Source organism: Eurypyga helias, unplaced genomic scaffold, assembly GCF_000690775.1.
Source record: "Eurypyga helias isolate BGI_N326 unplaced genomic scaffold, ASM69077v1 scaffold15373, whole genome shotgun sequence".
NCBI lineage: Eukaryota > Metazoa > Chordata > Aves > Eurypygiformes > Eurypygidae > Eurypyga > Eurypyga helias.
Window position 1 is genome coordinate 38,641 of NW_010240719.1, and position 14,444 is coordinate 53,084.

General features: G+C 39.9%; 1 protein-coding gene across 1 annotated transcript in view; it reads right to left on the reverse strand.

The window, feature by feature from the left end:
- LOC104507303 (supervillin-like) overlaps positions 1-12,585 on the reverse strand; it is a gene marked incomplete at its 3' end in the record, with an annotated part of 51,157 nt that extends 38,572 nt beyond the window's left edge. The window contains exons 1-5 of the mRNA XM_010148537.1: positions 12,523-12,585; positions 7,107-7,198; positions 1,822-1,879; positions 1,544-1,695; positions 445-1,129 (exon numbers count right to left, since the gene is read on the reverse strand). Coding sequence (XP_010146839.1) covers positions 445-1,129; positions 1,544-1,695; positions 1,822-1,829 — 845 coding nt within the window. The remainder of the gene's footprint in view (positions 1-444; positions 1,130-1,543; positions 1,696-1,821; positions 1,880-7,106; positions 7,199-12,522) is intronic.
- Positions 12,586-14,444: the final 1,859 nt, after the last annotated feature.

Sequence of the window (14,444 nt, forward strand, 5' to 3'; positions counted from 1 at the left end):
TCACCGAGAAACAACTTGCCTTTACTTGGAAACCCCCACCTAAACAATTACAGGATATAGAGGAAAAAGTTAAAGGCTTGCTCTACCATGTTATTAAATAAATTTTAAAAAAAGGGAGATTTAGAATCATAACTGCTTCAATTTCTAGTTTGTGTAACTATCTTAAACATGAGTTATTCCACTCCCACCGACAAAGGGTATAACGTTCACATAAATTCTATAAATATAAAGGGAAAACAAGGATATAACTAGTCACAGAAATCGATACCTGCTTCCTAGTATCAGAAACACAATGTGGTTCAATAAACCCAACAAACACAGACTGAGATATCCAAAGACAAAGGGTAATAGTTACATTCTCATAAATACTGTAGATGCAGTTGCAGAAAGTGATTAAGACAAAGGAATCAACTGTATAAAAAAATAAATTCAGATCATGCTTACCTTTGTCTGATGTTACTGTGCAAGGGCTGGTCATTCTGCAAATGGATTGGTGAGGCTGCCCGCTTTGGTGAAGAAAGGGACTCTCTGGGGGTTTGCTTTGGTGATATTGGCACTTCATTATAGGAGGAAGATTCTCGGCCAGAAAGTGAAAGGGAGACAGAACTATCTAAGGTTGCTGAAGGGTCAGAAGCCTGTCTAATGGCACTGTCATCATCTACTTTTCTATTGCTCTTTTCATTTGAAAGGTCTTCTTTATCAGGAACACCATCTTTTTCATGGCTAGAGTACTGTTTGGATTCAGAAATCACACTCTTTGACTCCTTGGTCTCAGTCCTGGACAAATACAGGGAACCACAGTCCTTGTTGTCATCATCTTGCCTTTCACTTTTCACTCCCTTTCTTTCCACGCTGTCAGGATCTTTCCTTGCCCGCGTGTATCTGGATGAGTAGTCAGAATCCAAATCAGAATCAAGAGATAATCCATACTTTTCTGCCAGCTGGCGCCGCCTCTCTGCCTTGTACCTAGCTATTCTTTCTGCTTTTGACTCTAGTTCCTGGACATCCATGTTTCCTGTACTATACAAAGGCTCTGTATTACCTCCTGTGATTTCTGCTCGGTATCTGGATGATCTGGGTTGTTTTTCTACAGAAGAATCTGAAGTTTCCTCCTCTTCATTTGACCTTCCTGTCAAAAGTACAACATGTATGACCAAGTTGATCCCAAAACTCCGAGTACCCCATCCCACCATTCACAGAATGGACTAAAAGCTTCCCATTGTTTTTACAAATTGAAGTGTACTAGTGGCTGCACAGACACATCACATTTTTGCAGTTACGTCTCCAAAGACACATGCAAATTGGTTAAGAAATGCATATTAGTTATAATGCTTTGAGTGCCTCATATCAAATTATTGTTGCTTTAAAACAATATGGATAACCAACCTTTTTCAAATAAGACAACTGAAGAATTAAAAGGCAAGTTAACCCCCATCCTCCCCAACCACAGCTCTTCTACAAAAGCCTTCTCAATTACTGCACAAATGATATGGTAGTAAACATGAAGTAATTCAGCAATGCAAGACTGTTACCTACTACTTACCGAAGTGGGGGCTGTATGGATCAGTTGCACGCATATATCTTGGCGTATCTTCCTCTAATAAACGGTGAGTGACTGACCCTGGGCAGTTTTGTAGAAGCATCGGTTGCGTGTCATTTTCAATTCCCTCTAAGCGTCTAGCTATTCTCTCTTTTCTGAAAAAGATGTGAAAAAAGAAGTGAAATCAGGCATCTTTGAAGATCTGAGGGGAGAGTTTCTAAGAGGAGGTAACAAAACAAGCTGTATGTTTTGTTTTACAGGCCAAAGACTTTTTTTTTTACCTTTTCATTTCCAAAAAATCTTGGTTGTTTGGTTCAAACAGTTTTCTTAATTCTGAAACTGAGACAACAAAAGATTATATAGTTTATAAGCTACTAAGTTTCAGAAACTCACAGAAAGTTGCTAAAATGCTTCAGAATAAGAAGAAAGTCAAATAAAGCCAAGATGCTTGATTCCTGACAAAAGCCCTTTCAAACATTTTCCTCCTTAATATATTAAGACTGCCCTGTCAAAAGTGCATTAGGCACACAAGTGTAAACACCGAGGGGTCCTCCCCTCCAGGTACTTGCAGGCTAAGCCAGAATCTGCTATGCTATCCTAGCAGTTTTCAAGGTCTAGTATAAAGTGGGCAAGTTGTATTTTGATTAGCTGAGGTCAAGCTTATGCACTATAGTAACCCGTTTCAAAACCAGGTAGTATGGAATTACTGCTTACCCTCTCTAGGCAAAAGTTGGGGACTGACTATGTTTAAAGAGAAACAGCATCCCATATTCCTTAGTTTCCGTGACTCCCTTATATTGAGCAATTCCCAAGAATCCCAGTGACTCGTGGTTGGAGTGAAGATTACCATGTACCCTCATGATATTCCTGCATGGTTAATCACTTTCTACTTTGCTGATTTTCCCTTGTAGTTTTAATTGGACATTCTTTCCTTCTCTCCCCCTAAACTATTTGGTGGTGTTATGTGCTGGCAGACAGCTGTCACAGTTCACAAAATAGTAGAGAACCAACAGGAGGCATGATAGATGAAGTAATCCCTATATATACACACATATGTGCACAGTTATCAGTGATGTTTGCAAACCACACTGGAGCAGCGAGTGCTACATAAACAAGCGTGGTGTGATTTCTTACCACCAGAAAGAGAAACCATCCCGGCTGTGAAAGGATGCAATGGACTGGGAAGAGGGGAGTATGTTGTGTGTGTGCCTGACATTAACACCCCGTCCAACTGCCATATCACTGCCTTGGCAAAGATGCGATGCTAAAAGCAGCTTGCGCCTATTCTGATGCAATGCACCTCTGGAGTTCTGATCCTCTTGACCCAGGGATCAAAAGTTAAAGCAAGCTAAAGTCTACAGCCTGCTAAATTAGCCCTAGACTGCCATCAGAAATGCCTTGTGAGTCAGCAGACATACCACTGCAGAAGTAAATCTGCTTTTTTCCCCTACCAGACTTCATCGCTCTAGATACTTAGAAGATAAACATTATTGAAACACCACCCTTTTAAAGGTCAGATGCACCTTCTCTCCCTTTCCTCTACTGCAAGAACTTACACGCACAGCTACGAAAGGGTTTCAGCTTAGCTGAGACATATCCAGGAAGTTTGCTGTAGTCAATACTGGTGCTCAGACTTCACAGACGTAGATGACTCTAGCTGTCATATCTACCTTACGTGCTGAAAAGCCACTAGGACTCCAGGAAAAATGCCTTGGATCAGCAAGAATGAATATATTCTGATCATGACTACTCAGAGAACCAAATGAATGAGGTATCAATATAGCATCTGAGGCTACAGCTGAGTGCCTGCTGAGAATGTGCGATCAACGGGAAAGAAATCAACTGGGCCGCTCTCCAAAACAACTCCTTTATTCTATGTTTTTACAGAAAGCAGACTTGAACTATCCACTTCAATTTCTCAAGCCAGGTTAGCTCAGACTGTGATCACACCATGAAAAAAAAAATCTGGTACATACAGATTCCATTAAATTGGCAGTGCAGAGTAGCTAAGTATGCAGCTACTTAACAGTGCTAAACAAAATGTCACCTCTTCCATGCCTAGTTTAAGCATTTGCAGCAAAGCAGATTGAAGCCTATGCCGCTGACCAGGCTGACAGTGCAAGACAGCCACTGAAAGTCAGATCTCTGGAGATGGATGGGAAACTGCACTTAAGCAATGCAAAATTTGCATCCTGAACCAACACCAAAGCAAAGATGAGCCTTTACACTGTGTTTTCATAGACTTTTCTCACGATGCATGAGCAGGTCCCGCTGCTGCCCTGCCTACTCAAGCTGAGCTAGCAGTGGAACTGTATTAGAGAACTCACCCAGATGAAACCAGCCTTCGTCTCACATACACACCAAAGGAAATGGTTTCTCATAAATACTTTGCTTTCACCTCTGCCAAATCTACTTCTGTTTAAGTTTGTTGCTCTGGCTATTAGAGTTTTCTGTTCCATCTGTTTGCTAGACATATATAAAATGGTCAAAACAAAACCCATAATTGTTCTGCCATTTCAGACAGGTCAAAGGCCTCCACAGCTCGCAGTTAATAAAACCACATTCCATCCAAATCCTGATCATTTTTCTTCCCTAGTCACCAATTTATACAGTCCCTAAAACCATCAACAGAGAACAGGTCTTTTACACAGCTTTAGTAAAGCTCTAAAGCATAGCTTCATATACTGAAGTTGACTTCCTCCTCCCAACCCCCAAAAAAAGGAAACTTGACTGTAAGTTGCCCACATACAAGCAATGTGGAACATCCGAAGAAATCCCAGCAGCATTAGCTCAACACCCTCTTGTTATGTGTTAGCTGAAGTTCCAGAGATTCTACTACCGCTCTGCAGTCCTAAAAAGAGCAGTGGCCTCATGAAGCATCTCTCCAACACCTTCCCAAACAAGATGGGACAAAAATAGCATGGGACTACTCTATGCTCCCCTAGACTTTTTCCACACTTGAGATTCCAGACAGTAATTTCAACTGCATTGGCCAACATCTGCAGAGCTTTTTTGTGGAAGCAGTTTCAGCAAAAGGTAAAGCATAGGGAATCTTCTACTCTAGTGATTTCTTTTTGCTGAGTAAAATATTTGACTTCAGGCATGAAAGCCAGTCAGAGAAATTTCACTCCCAAGGACACTGGTTGGCCCTTGCATGCTTAGGTGATCGGTTTTCTCTTTTTCAGTTTGCAAGTTGAATATGTTGGTGCCAATTTCCCATCTGTCCATGGGATTATTTTTCCCATGAAAAGAAATTACACCATCAGAAACTACACCATCTTAATGACACCCATGACAGTGTTAAAGAATACCAATGCTTCTACCTAAAAGGTAGCATAAAAATCTGATTCAGTACACAATAAAAGACTAAGAAGCTGAAAATAATGCATTTTGCAGTAAAAGCACTTCATGCCAACACAGTTGGTAAGCACTGCTGGTCAGTACTGGTTAAGGGCAACAGGAAGCACAGCCACAGTTCAGGAACTGCCCTGAATTTCAGGCTTTATCTTAGGATGTTGAGCAGGATGCTGTGGTAAGACACGCCCTAAGGCAGACTGCCAAGAGGCATCTTCATTCTGGTAACTGTAGACATTGAGCAGAATTCACTTCATAATACCAGTATTTAGAAAAAGCAGTACTGTTCCATATCTTGCCCCAGAATAAAAAAAGTTTAAGTAAATTTGGAGTGCACCTTATACAAATGTTTTAAAAACTCCTTAAAGGACGGTGAAAGATTTCTTATCCAATTCAGAAACCTATCGGAAACATTTGTTACAGAATATAAATGTGTTTTTACTGAAAGCTTCTCTCTGATAACAGCAGAGGGGGTACATGCGGATAAAGTTGCAAGCATGTGACAGCGGTTTTATTTTTAAAATACTGAAGATGTAAAAAGTAAATCAAGCCTTCCAAAGTCCCTAGTTGAGAGTGAGCACATACATTTGTGAAGCCTGAAAAGATGTAGATCAAAAGTTTACCTGCCAGAGGCTTCATTCTCCAAGATGTTATATAACTCTTGGATGCAGGTATATACTTTTCATTTTGAGGAAAACTTAACACAATAGTGAAGCCTACCAGTCTTGTTCCTACCTCCTTCTCTCCTCACCTGGAAAGATGATGGTCTACAAACCAGACTGGAGAAGCATTTATCTTCTGTTTAAGTCAGCAGAGACATACTAACATGTTCAGTGCTTAACTGCAGGCAGCAATGAGCGAGACTTCAGCTAGATTCTTTGACCCTCAGCTTAGTCTGTATCTGTTGAAAATGAAATATGTTCCTCCGATTTTCCAGCACGTGCAAATCTGGATCAAAGTTAGCCCTAGATGGGACAAATAACCTGAATTTTCAGAAAGCGCTTGGCCTCAAGCGGTCCCCTCAAAATGCAACCATCAGCTCCCATTGCTAACCTTTTCTTAAGTCTGGTACACACCAAATCCAATGCCTTTATTATAATTTCTCAGGAAATAGTCACATCTTGGAATACAAATTAGTTCACCAAGAAGCAACTTACAGAGGTTTCTCAAATGAAGGCTCTGACAATTAAGCTGTTAGCCAGCATGATTATAAGGTTAAGTGCATAGAACAATGAAGAATTATGTATTCTTACTGATGAGCGCTCTCAGCATTGCATCGTCTGTATCGTATAAATGCATATCACTATTCCATTGTTGTGTCAGTGGAGTCTCTTTCTGAACATCTGTAATGCTTATGTTATAAAAGCAAGCACATCACTTAAATGTTTTGCTAGAAGAAGGGCTCCTTTCTAAAGGAACTCTGCAACCAATGATGTTTATAGAGCAAGCCAGTTCCTTTATGTTGGGATGAGAGCATCTGGCCTTGTAGTTCATCTGAAAATGGTGAAAATACCATCAGAACATGCACAATTTTAGTCAAAGTTATGAGATCCACGCCATCCCTGAGCGAAGGGAACATCTTTATGCCAGTTAGATGCAGTTCTTCAGTCAAATGTCACCCTTTCCTGGTCAAGAACTGTTTGTAAGCAGATTGTGATTTCCTCTAAGTAACTCTACCTCAACTGTGTCAAAAGATAAAGATGGAACTGCTGTTTTCTTTATAAGTTATTCAGAATAAGATAGAAGTTTAAAAATAAAATTCCCCAAACCCACATGTAGTGCAGGTCCTTCAGCATGCAAGACCAAAGTTCAGTGTGGAGTCAGTCGGTCTACTGCAAGCACACGGATTCTACCAACCACCGAAGGGCAATGGAAAGCGCTATGACCACAAGCCAAGTTAATACCTTTGAATTCAGTATTAATCTAACTGTAAAAAGAAACCTCTCTGACGTGTTGAATTTCAACAGCTTCTTAATCTATTGAAAAGTAGGTAAACAAAGCTGAACTTCATGAAGCAGGGATGTAACAAGGCTTTGTAAAAGAGTGTTTCATCCCGTTTCATCCGCTGTCCATACTTCACAGGGGAAAGAAAACTCATTTACAAAACATCTGTGCCCACCTGTTTTTAACCATGCCTTGCACTTGCACAGGTTAAATTTGTTAAATGCTGTTATATTACCACTTGTGTTCATAATGTGTCTCCCTTACCTACCTTTTGGAAGTACTGCTAAGAGATTAGCATCAATATCTTTTGTGCTGTTTGCAAATTCTTCTTTATCTTCAAATGAGAACTCTTTCTGAAAACTGAAAGTAACATCTGGTTACCAGAACTGTGGATGTTTCTGCTACAAATCAAATAAACCCAAGATGTAACCAATTTACTGCAAGACAGTCTAACAGAGATACCAAAGAAAATATTTTCCATTAGAACAAAATAAGAAATAACCCCAAGAAACTCACAAAGCCAAACCTAACATAATTTGAAACTTGTTTGGAACTGACTGTGACACATTTTTGCATTAAATTACGGAGTGGAGACTGCCTTCAAAATGCTGTCCTAGCAATTACATTTGAAATAAATGTATATCGAATGATTCGCCATAAATATTAAACCATACTTCATCAAATGCAGAACTCTATGTACACTGCATCTAGAAGCCTCCCGCACGACTGCCCTATTGTTGTTACTGCACTGATCTCTGGAGCTCATATGGCTTATAATACACTAATGAGAGTAGCAGATCATTTAGCTTTATACCTTATCTTTTCAAAACAGCAAAACTGCCCATTTGTCATAGAATCACAGAATGGTTTGGGTTGGAAGGGACCTTAAAGATCATCTAGTTCCAACGCCCCTGCCATGGGCAGGGACACCTTCCACTAGACCAGGTTGCTCAAAGCCTCATCCAGCCTGGCCTTGAAGACAGCCAGGGATGGGGCATCCACAGCTTCTCTTGGGATTTTGTTTCATTTAGTTGAAACTAAATAATAATTTAAATAAGTTCATTAAATATACAAATTTTAAATGTAAAATGTAGGTGCCATATTGGTCTAATGTAGATAATAACCACTGACAGAGACATTTTTGGAGGAAGTGTTCCTCCTTGTAGGTAAACAAAGTGAGATTTTTCTCTCCAATTATTTAAAACAGGGAGAGAACTGCTGTGTTTTGTCATTATGACTTCTAAACTATCCCAACCAGGCATAAGAAAACTTAGACTAGCCTTCAAATCTTTAGTAAACTGTGTAGACAGGTGTAACAGATACAAATTCCCACATTGATCCTAGGCTCTTCATTTTGCCAGGGTAGTGATGTGCCATACAATTTATTGTCATTCTGATAAGATAAATTGCACAGCCTCACTGTTGGAATATCCTTCCTTAGGACAGCTTTAAAATGTTTTTTTAAAGAACTGAATACCCTTTCATCAAAGGTATTTGGTTAGTAACGAAAAAATTCTGTACTCACTATTTCATTTCTCACTGAAAAAGAGTTTTAGCATATAATGACTAATAACATTTTACATGAACTCCAAGAAGTATGTGCTTCTTTATGGTTTATAAATAATAGTCCTTTGTAAGACACTGAGGAGAGAATAAAACCCTTGAAATGACAATAAAGAAACCGGCCTGTGTCACATTCAGGCACCATGCCACCTGCTGCAAATCATCTCCAACAATTGCACTTAGAGAAATTATTTCAGGTACTGCCAAGAAAAGCAGTGTTAGCCACTACAGAAAATAGCAAATAGAAGATGAAGAACTGGAATAAGCTGTCCATTACAGAAAATTGACTATCTTTACAGGGCAAAAACACTTTAAAGGAACTAAACAAAAAAAACCCAAAATGAAATAAAAACCAGCCCACAGCAGCCACGAACAAATGGGTGCGTGTGTCATCTGAGACTGGGCAGAGACTCAGACAGTTAACCACATGTTTCTATAAGCCTAACCCCACGTTGCCAACACTCGTGATTCTTATTAGCCTCACAATACGTTGTTTTCTTACAGACACAGCTTCTGGAGAACCCCTAGGTGGAGAGATTCCCAGTTTCCATTTGAAAGCAGTTTCTACTTCATTTGGCTTAGGATGAGTTTGAAAAATGCAAATAATATTGGCCTAGGGCTATAAATCAACCCCAACATTTATTTTATCAAATCAATTTGATTACTTCAGACTTGTCTCAAAAGTTCTGAGGGACCCAGCTCATGACTTCTGAATACCTGGGCTTTATTTAGCAGCATCTCCAACTGCTTCCATAATGCTTGTGACAGTGCAGCACCATAAGTGGGACTCTGTATAGGAAAGCATTTACTCATACAGCAAAATCCTTGTTTAGATTAACTGTGCACCAGCATCCACAACCACACCTCAGCCCCCCACAAAACTCCAAGGGTAAATTTATACAGAATCAGGACTGGCACTAGTCTGCTGGTTCTAAAGAGAACTGTACTGTTGGATTGCTTGTGGATCCTCAACAAACTTTTAAATACTGTGAACTAGTGAGGTTCACTCCAGCCCCTTCCTCCAAACTCCAGGGAGTTCCAGGGACTCTGACGCCAGAGACCCTCTAAATGCAGTCTACATATCTTTCACGGGGTTTCCATCCATTTGTTCTCAGGACAGTATTGTTGGTTACCTTACTTAACAGTAAGTTTTCCACACCTACTCAGCGTCCTCAAGAATCTCAGTTTCAATGATTATCTGCAAAAATGTTCTCGAGCTATTCCAGTGTTTTGTGTATATGGTGACCAGACTTGGACAGGCTTGATTCCAGACCTGGCTCTTAGCAGTGTCGTATAGAATAGGAATTTATTAATAGAGAAAACATTATTATATGACTAGCCAGATGAACGCCAGGATCTACAACCCATTTGCCTTATTCTATCTACACCATATCAGTAGCTCAATTCCACATGCGAAACTAATATGCCAAGGCTTTGCTTTCATCAGTTCCAAGTGACAGAAAAATTTATCAGTCCCCAATGCACAACAGTGCACTTAGCATTATTACATTACACCCCTTTTCTATTACTCCTCAAGGTCATCCAGTTCTTCCTGTACGTGAGCTCCCTCCTCCTTTGTACTGAGGGTGGCTTCCAACCTTTGCTCACAGGCAGATTTCATGAAAATTCTTTTAATAACCATGAACTTCTTAAACTTAACCCTCGATGGGCTACACAGCATCACAGGTTATCTGCTTTGTGAGAGTCCCTTCACAGTTTCCCTCATGCCCTCATTATCCATTTCCCTCTGGACAAACTGTCAATTTTTGTTTACTTGTTTATTTTTAAATTATTAACTATTTTCATATACTGACTATTTTACCCACAATAGAGGAGTTTTTCCCTCTTTAAAGGCATTTTTGCTCTCTCTCGCAAAGCTGCAGGTAGCATTGTTTGCTTTAAATATGTGCACATTAGAAACAAAAAATGCTTTAAAATGATGTATCAATTATATTGCATTCACTTGCACAGAGAACTCGGAGCACTGCTCTGAAGATGATAGTCAAGCCAAACAATTAGGTATTTATAGATACATATATAAAATTAATTCTAAAAATGAAAGTAGGCATATTTAGGACATGTCACAGTATTCAATAAGGAATATTCATTAGGAATCTAAATTGAGTTGGAATGATGTTAAAGCAATTCCAAATAGTATAAAAAAAAAAAATACAGGACACTACTCAAAGGTTTTTGAAAAACATGGTTATAAGTAGGTCCTCACCAAGGCTTCCCTTTTTTCCTCAAAGGGATCTATCCCAATGTCTTCCTGCTTTATTAGTTTCTCTGCTAAAGGAGCAGTTGCAGCATCAATTTAGTTCCTTAAGCAGAGTCAGACAGCCAGACTTGGATTGCCAAGTATATTGTACCTTCAAACTCATCTACAACCCCCTTCTAGAAGCATCGCAACCACTTCTACTCACATTTGCTTTTCTTAAGTCATGATATAAATTTATGTGCAGATTCTGAGCAGCAGTACCAGGAGTTTCTCCACTTAACAGCTAGGCTATGCACATTCATTATTAAAATAATTCAAGGCATACTTCATTTTTTATTAAAAAAATAATAAAAATTTTAGAAGTCTGCAAGTATTCTTTCTTCTTAAAGCCCCTGTTAAATCTGGATTCTGAAAGAGGAACTTCTCCGCTTTGCTTGCCTGAAATACAGCCTAAGATCATGGTTTGTGAAATGCAATCAAAAGAATGAGGTCCCACAAGTTTGTTTTGCACAGGATTTGAGTGTGATTTAGTTTCAGGTTCCCAACAAACTCATTATATTCTTCAATGTTCAGGAATTCACATGATTCCTATTAAAACACAGGCAACAATATTTCACAACCTCAATAGTTTTTCTTTAAAAACAATGTGTAATGTGGCATTAGTAGAGTGTTTGACAGTCTCAGTAGTTATACTGCTCTTGCAACTTCCAAAGTAAGTGTGGGCTGCTTCTATACATCAGGGATTCCAGGCTGAAAACTTCATCTGCTGCTGCAGCACACAGTGTCTAAATAGCTGTCCCACTAACCTAGTTACATCCCAAAAGAAAGCAGAAGTTTGATCCAAATGCCACTGGTAACACTGCCCTGCCATCTGGATTAAAGCTATGAAATATACTGAGATTTTGTAATTGAAACACAGGTGTGAAAATCCACTTGTACACCTGCCAGCTAGGTACCTGGCGTTGGGTTTTGTTCTCTTTCTCTACCTCCAGGAAAATTTCCTTCCCTCGGCTCTTACGTAAAAGGTCCATTCTACAGTCATATCCTTCTCTAGTACTCTAATTTCCGCTTTCCCCTACCTGCCTTCCACAACAGAATGCATCTTGTACACCTATTCCCTCCATTTCTCTACAGCACCTAACAAACATCATGGCAGGGACTTAGGTGCACTCCAGAAGGTGCATGTTGACTGAAAAGATGTTTGCAAACATGAGCCTAGGTGCCTAAGGCTGGTAGATTCCTGTGCAGCTGAGCCAACTAAATAGCTGGCTGCTGGAGCAAGAGTGAGTTCCCAACTCCCTGACCTCCGAAGGAGCCCAGCAAGCACAAAGGTGGACACCGAAAAGCAGTCAGAGTAAGGATGGGAAGAGGGAACATGGCTTATCTGTAAGCTGCATCCGCTTTCTCAGCCCCGTGGAACCGTGCACTAAGACTGCAGGCATGAGGCAGCACGGCCCTGCAAGGAAAGGGCGTCACTTCTCCATTCATCTCTGCCATGTCCCCCTCCCATGTGCTGACAAAGCTCTCTGCGTGGCTGTATAATTAATTCACCACTTCAGCCACCTTCTTTTTCAGACAGATCAGTTTTCCAAGCTGGTTCACAGAACGTCTGTACTGTGTCCCTGTCGCATAAGGAAAAACGGGCATTGCAGCAGCAGGAGGCTCAGTGCAGAGCAGGACACTTCCCTTAGCAATGCCAGCTATGGGTTTTCACATTACTTAGGAGGCAGTTGGTGTTTTCAATACCTGTTCAGAGCATCCACTTTATGCCAAAGCTTGGTCCTGCAAAAGGACCGATAATCATTTTCCCTGACAAAAGAAAAAAATGTAGATTTAAGCAATGACTGCAAGTTCCGTTCGTGCAACCAGTCATTTTCACTGGGCAAGAAAAACTTGACCTTACCTTAACGCTCTCTTCCTTTGGAGTAATCGTGAAGGTTTAAATCTGACTGAGTTTTCTTTGTCAAAATCTGTGGAAAAAACAAACAAACAAACAAACAAGACACAGTGAAGATGCTTTAATAAACAGGTAACTTTTAGGAAACTAGGTTCTAGTCTCCAGTCATAGTCCTTTTCCATTGGAAAAGGCTGTGCAAAGGCCATCCCTCCAGCCAAAGCAGCATCAGCTGTATGCCCAAAATGGTGATAAACCAAAGCCTTGCAAAATGAGTACAGACAGTAAACATATCAAAAGCATCAACACTTTATGGAACTGCCATGTTCTAATCCCAATATCCAGAGTGTAGCACTGCATCCTGGGGTTATCATTTAAACTCCTTGACTCAGTTTCCCAGCTGGGAAAATGGGCAGTAGACATGCTCACAAAGCACTCTGCAAATGAGAAACGCTGCAAGCAGCAAGAGCTTTTTTGGCCACAGCCTAGCAATACCATAAAAACTGCATATTCACTGCTGAAGTCGGAGATGCCCAGCTGAGGATATGTTGCAACAACCGTATTACACCACCCATGACAGAAATATTTCTGAAGGTTTTTTTACTATTTGGAAGCTCCCAGGTTTTTTTTCTGAATATCCTTAGAAAATGCTGACTTTCAGAGAGGAACATGTGTTTACACTGAGAGCGCCACTGTCAGATGCAGCCTTATATTCAAAAAGTACGTATTACAAACTCACTTGTTCCTAAACCTTTGTGAACCATAACAAGTTATGGCCAATCTCCCCTCTCTCTCCCCAGATTTAGATTTTTCATTTCTGCACATCTGAGGGTCTAAACGATGACCAGGGGCAAGAGGGACCAGTGCTCCAAGTACTGTCTCTTCCATTTAACAACGAGGATGCTGTTACGGGACTTTGGAAAACAGCTAGCTAGGAAACAGGAGCACCTGGTCTGTGACTGCTGTTGAAAAAATCACATGAAGCTATTAATAATTTACTCTTCTGTCCCTGACTGTATTAAGTCAACTACTCCAAGACCCTAAACTAATAAAAAATTGGTCACTGATAGAGTGTTCATTTTATTTTTCAAAGACAGACCTGAATATTACAGAACTGGGACTTCACAACAACTCAAAAGCAGCAACATCCCTTTTCCTCTACCCCAGAACTCAGATTTAACTATTTCAAAGAACTGCTAATTGGCAAAAAAAATATGTTTTTGCTTATACAAAATATTTTAAAATCTAGGTAGGATGTTATTTTTGCAGGAAGGGTTTAATGAAACTTAGAGCTCAGAACATAGATCTTAATTTAGAGAATGTATATTTGGTCTACGCCTTTCAAAACTTTTCACCCTCCTCCTCTCTTCCACCTCTCCAGGTAAACAGTTAAAAAAAAAAGACCATTTTAATGGCTTGATAAAGAGGCTTAAAATGTGCAGAAAGGCATTTTTTAGGCATCTGCTGCAAGTCACTGAAGATTTCAAGCAGCTTTGCTAATAGCATTCTGCAACTTTAATAGGCAACTTTTTCCTGTTTTTGTTAACATTCATTTTCTCTTTCCGAGTAAATGGAGAATAAAGCACACAGATTACAGAGATTACACAGAAACATCTTGTTGTAAGAAAAGCAGTATGGTGTATAAATAATTACATTTAACACTACAGCATTAAAAAGAATACTCCATACCATAAGTATCTTCTAAAATGGCCAGATTTACATCACTGAGAGAAGAGTATGCAGCAATTTAAAAAGCCCAGCTCAGTATCAGTTTTGCTAATCAGAACCAGGCATATTTTAAATTTATAGGCGTTCTAATGGGATATAACCCATCTTTTAGTTTTTGGCACTAAAACAGCTGTCCACCATGAAAACCACAAGTAGACCACAGAGAAATTCTCCCTACCCTAGCCAAAACTGGAGAGGGGATA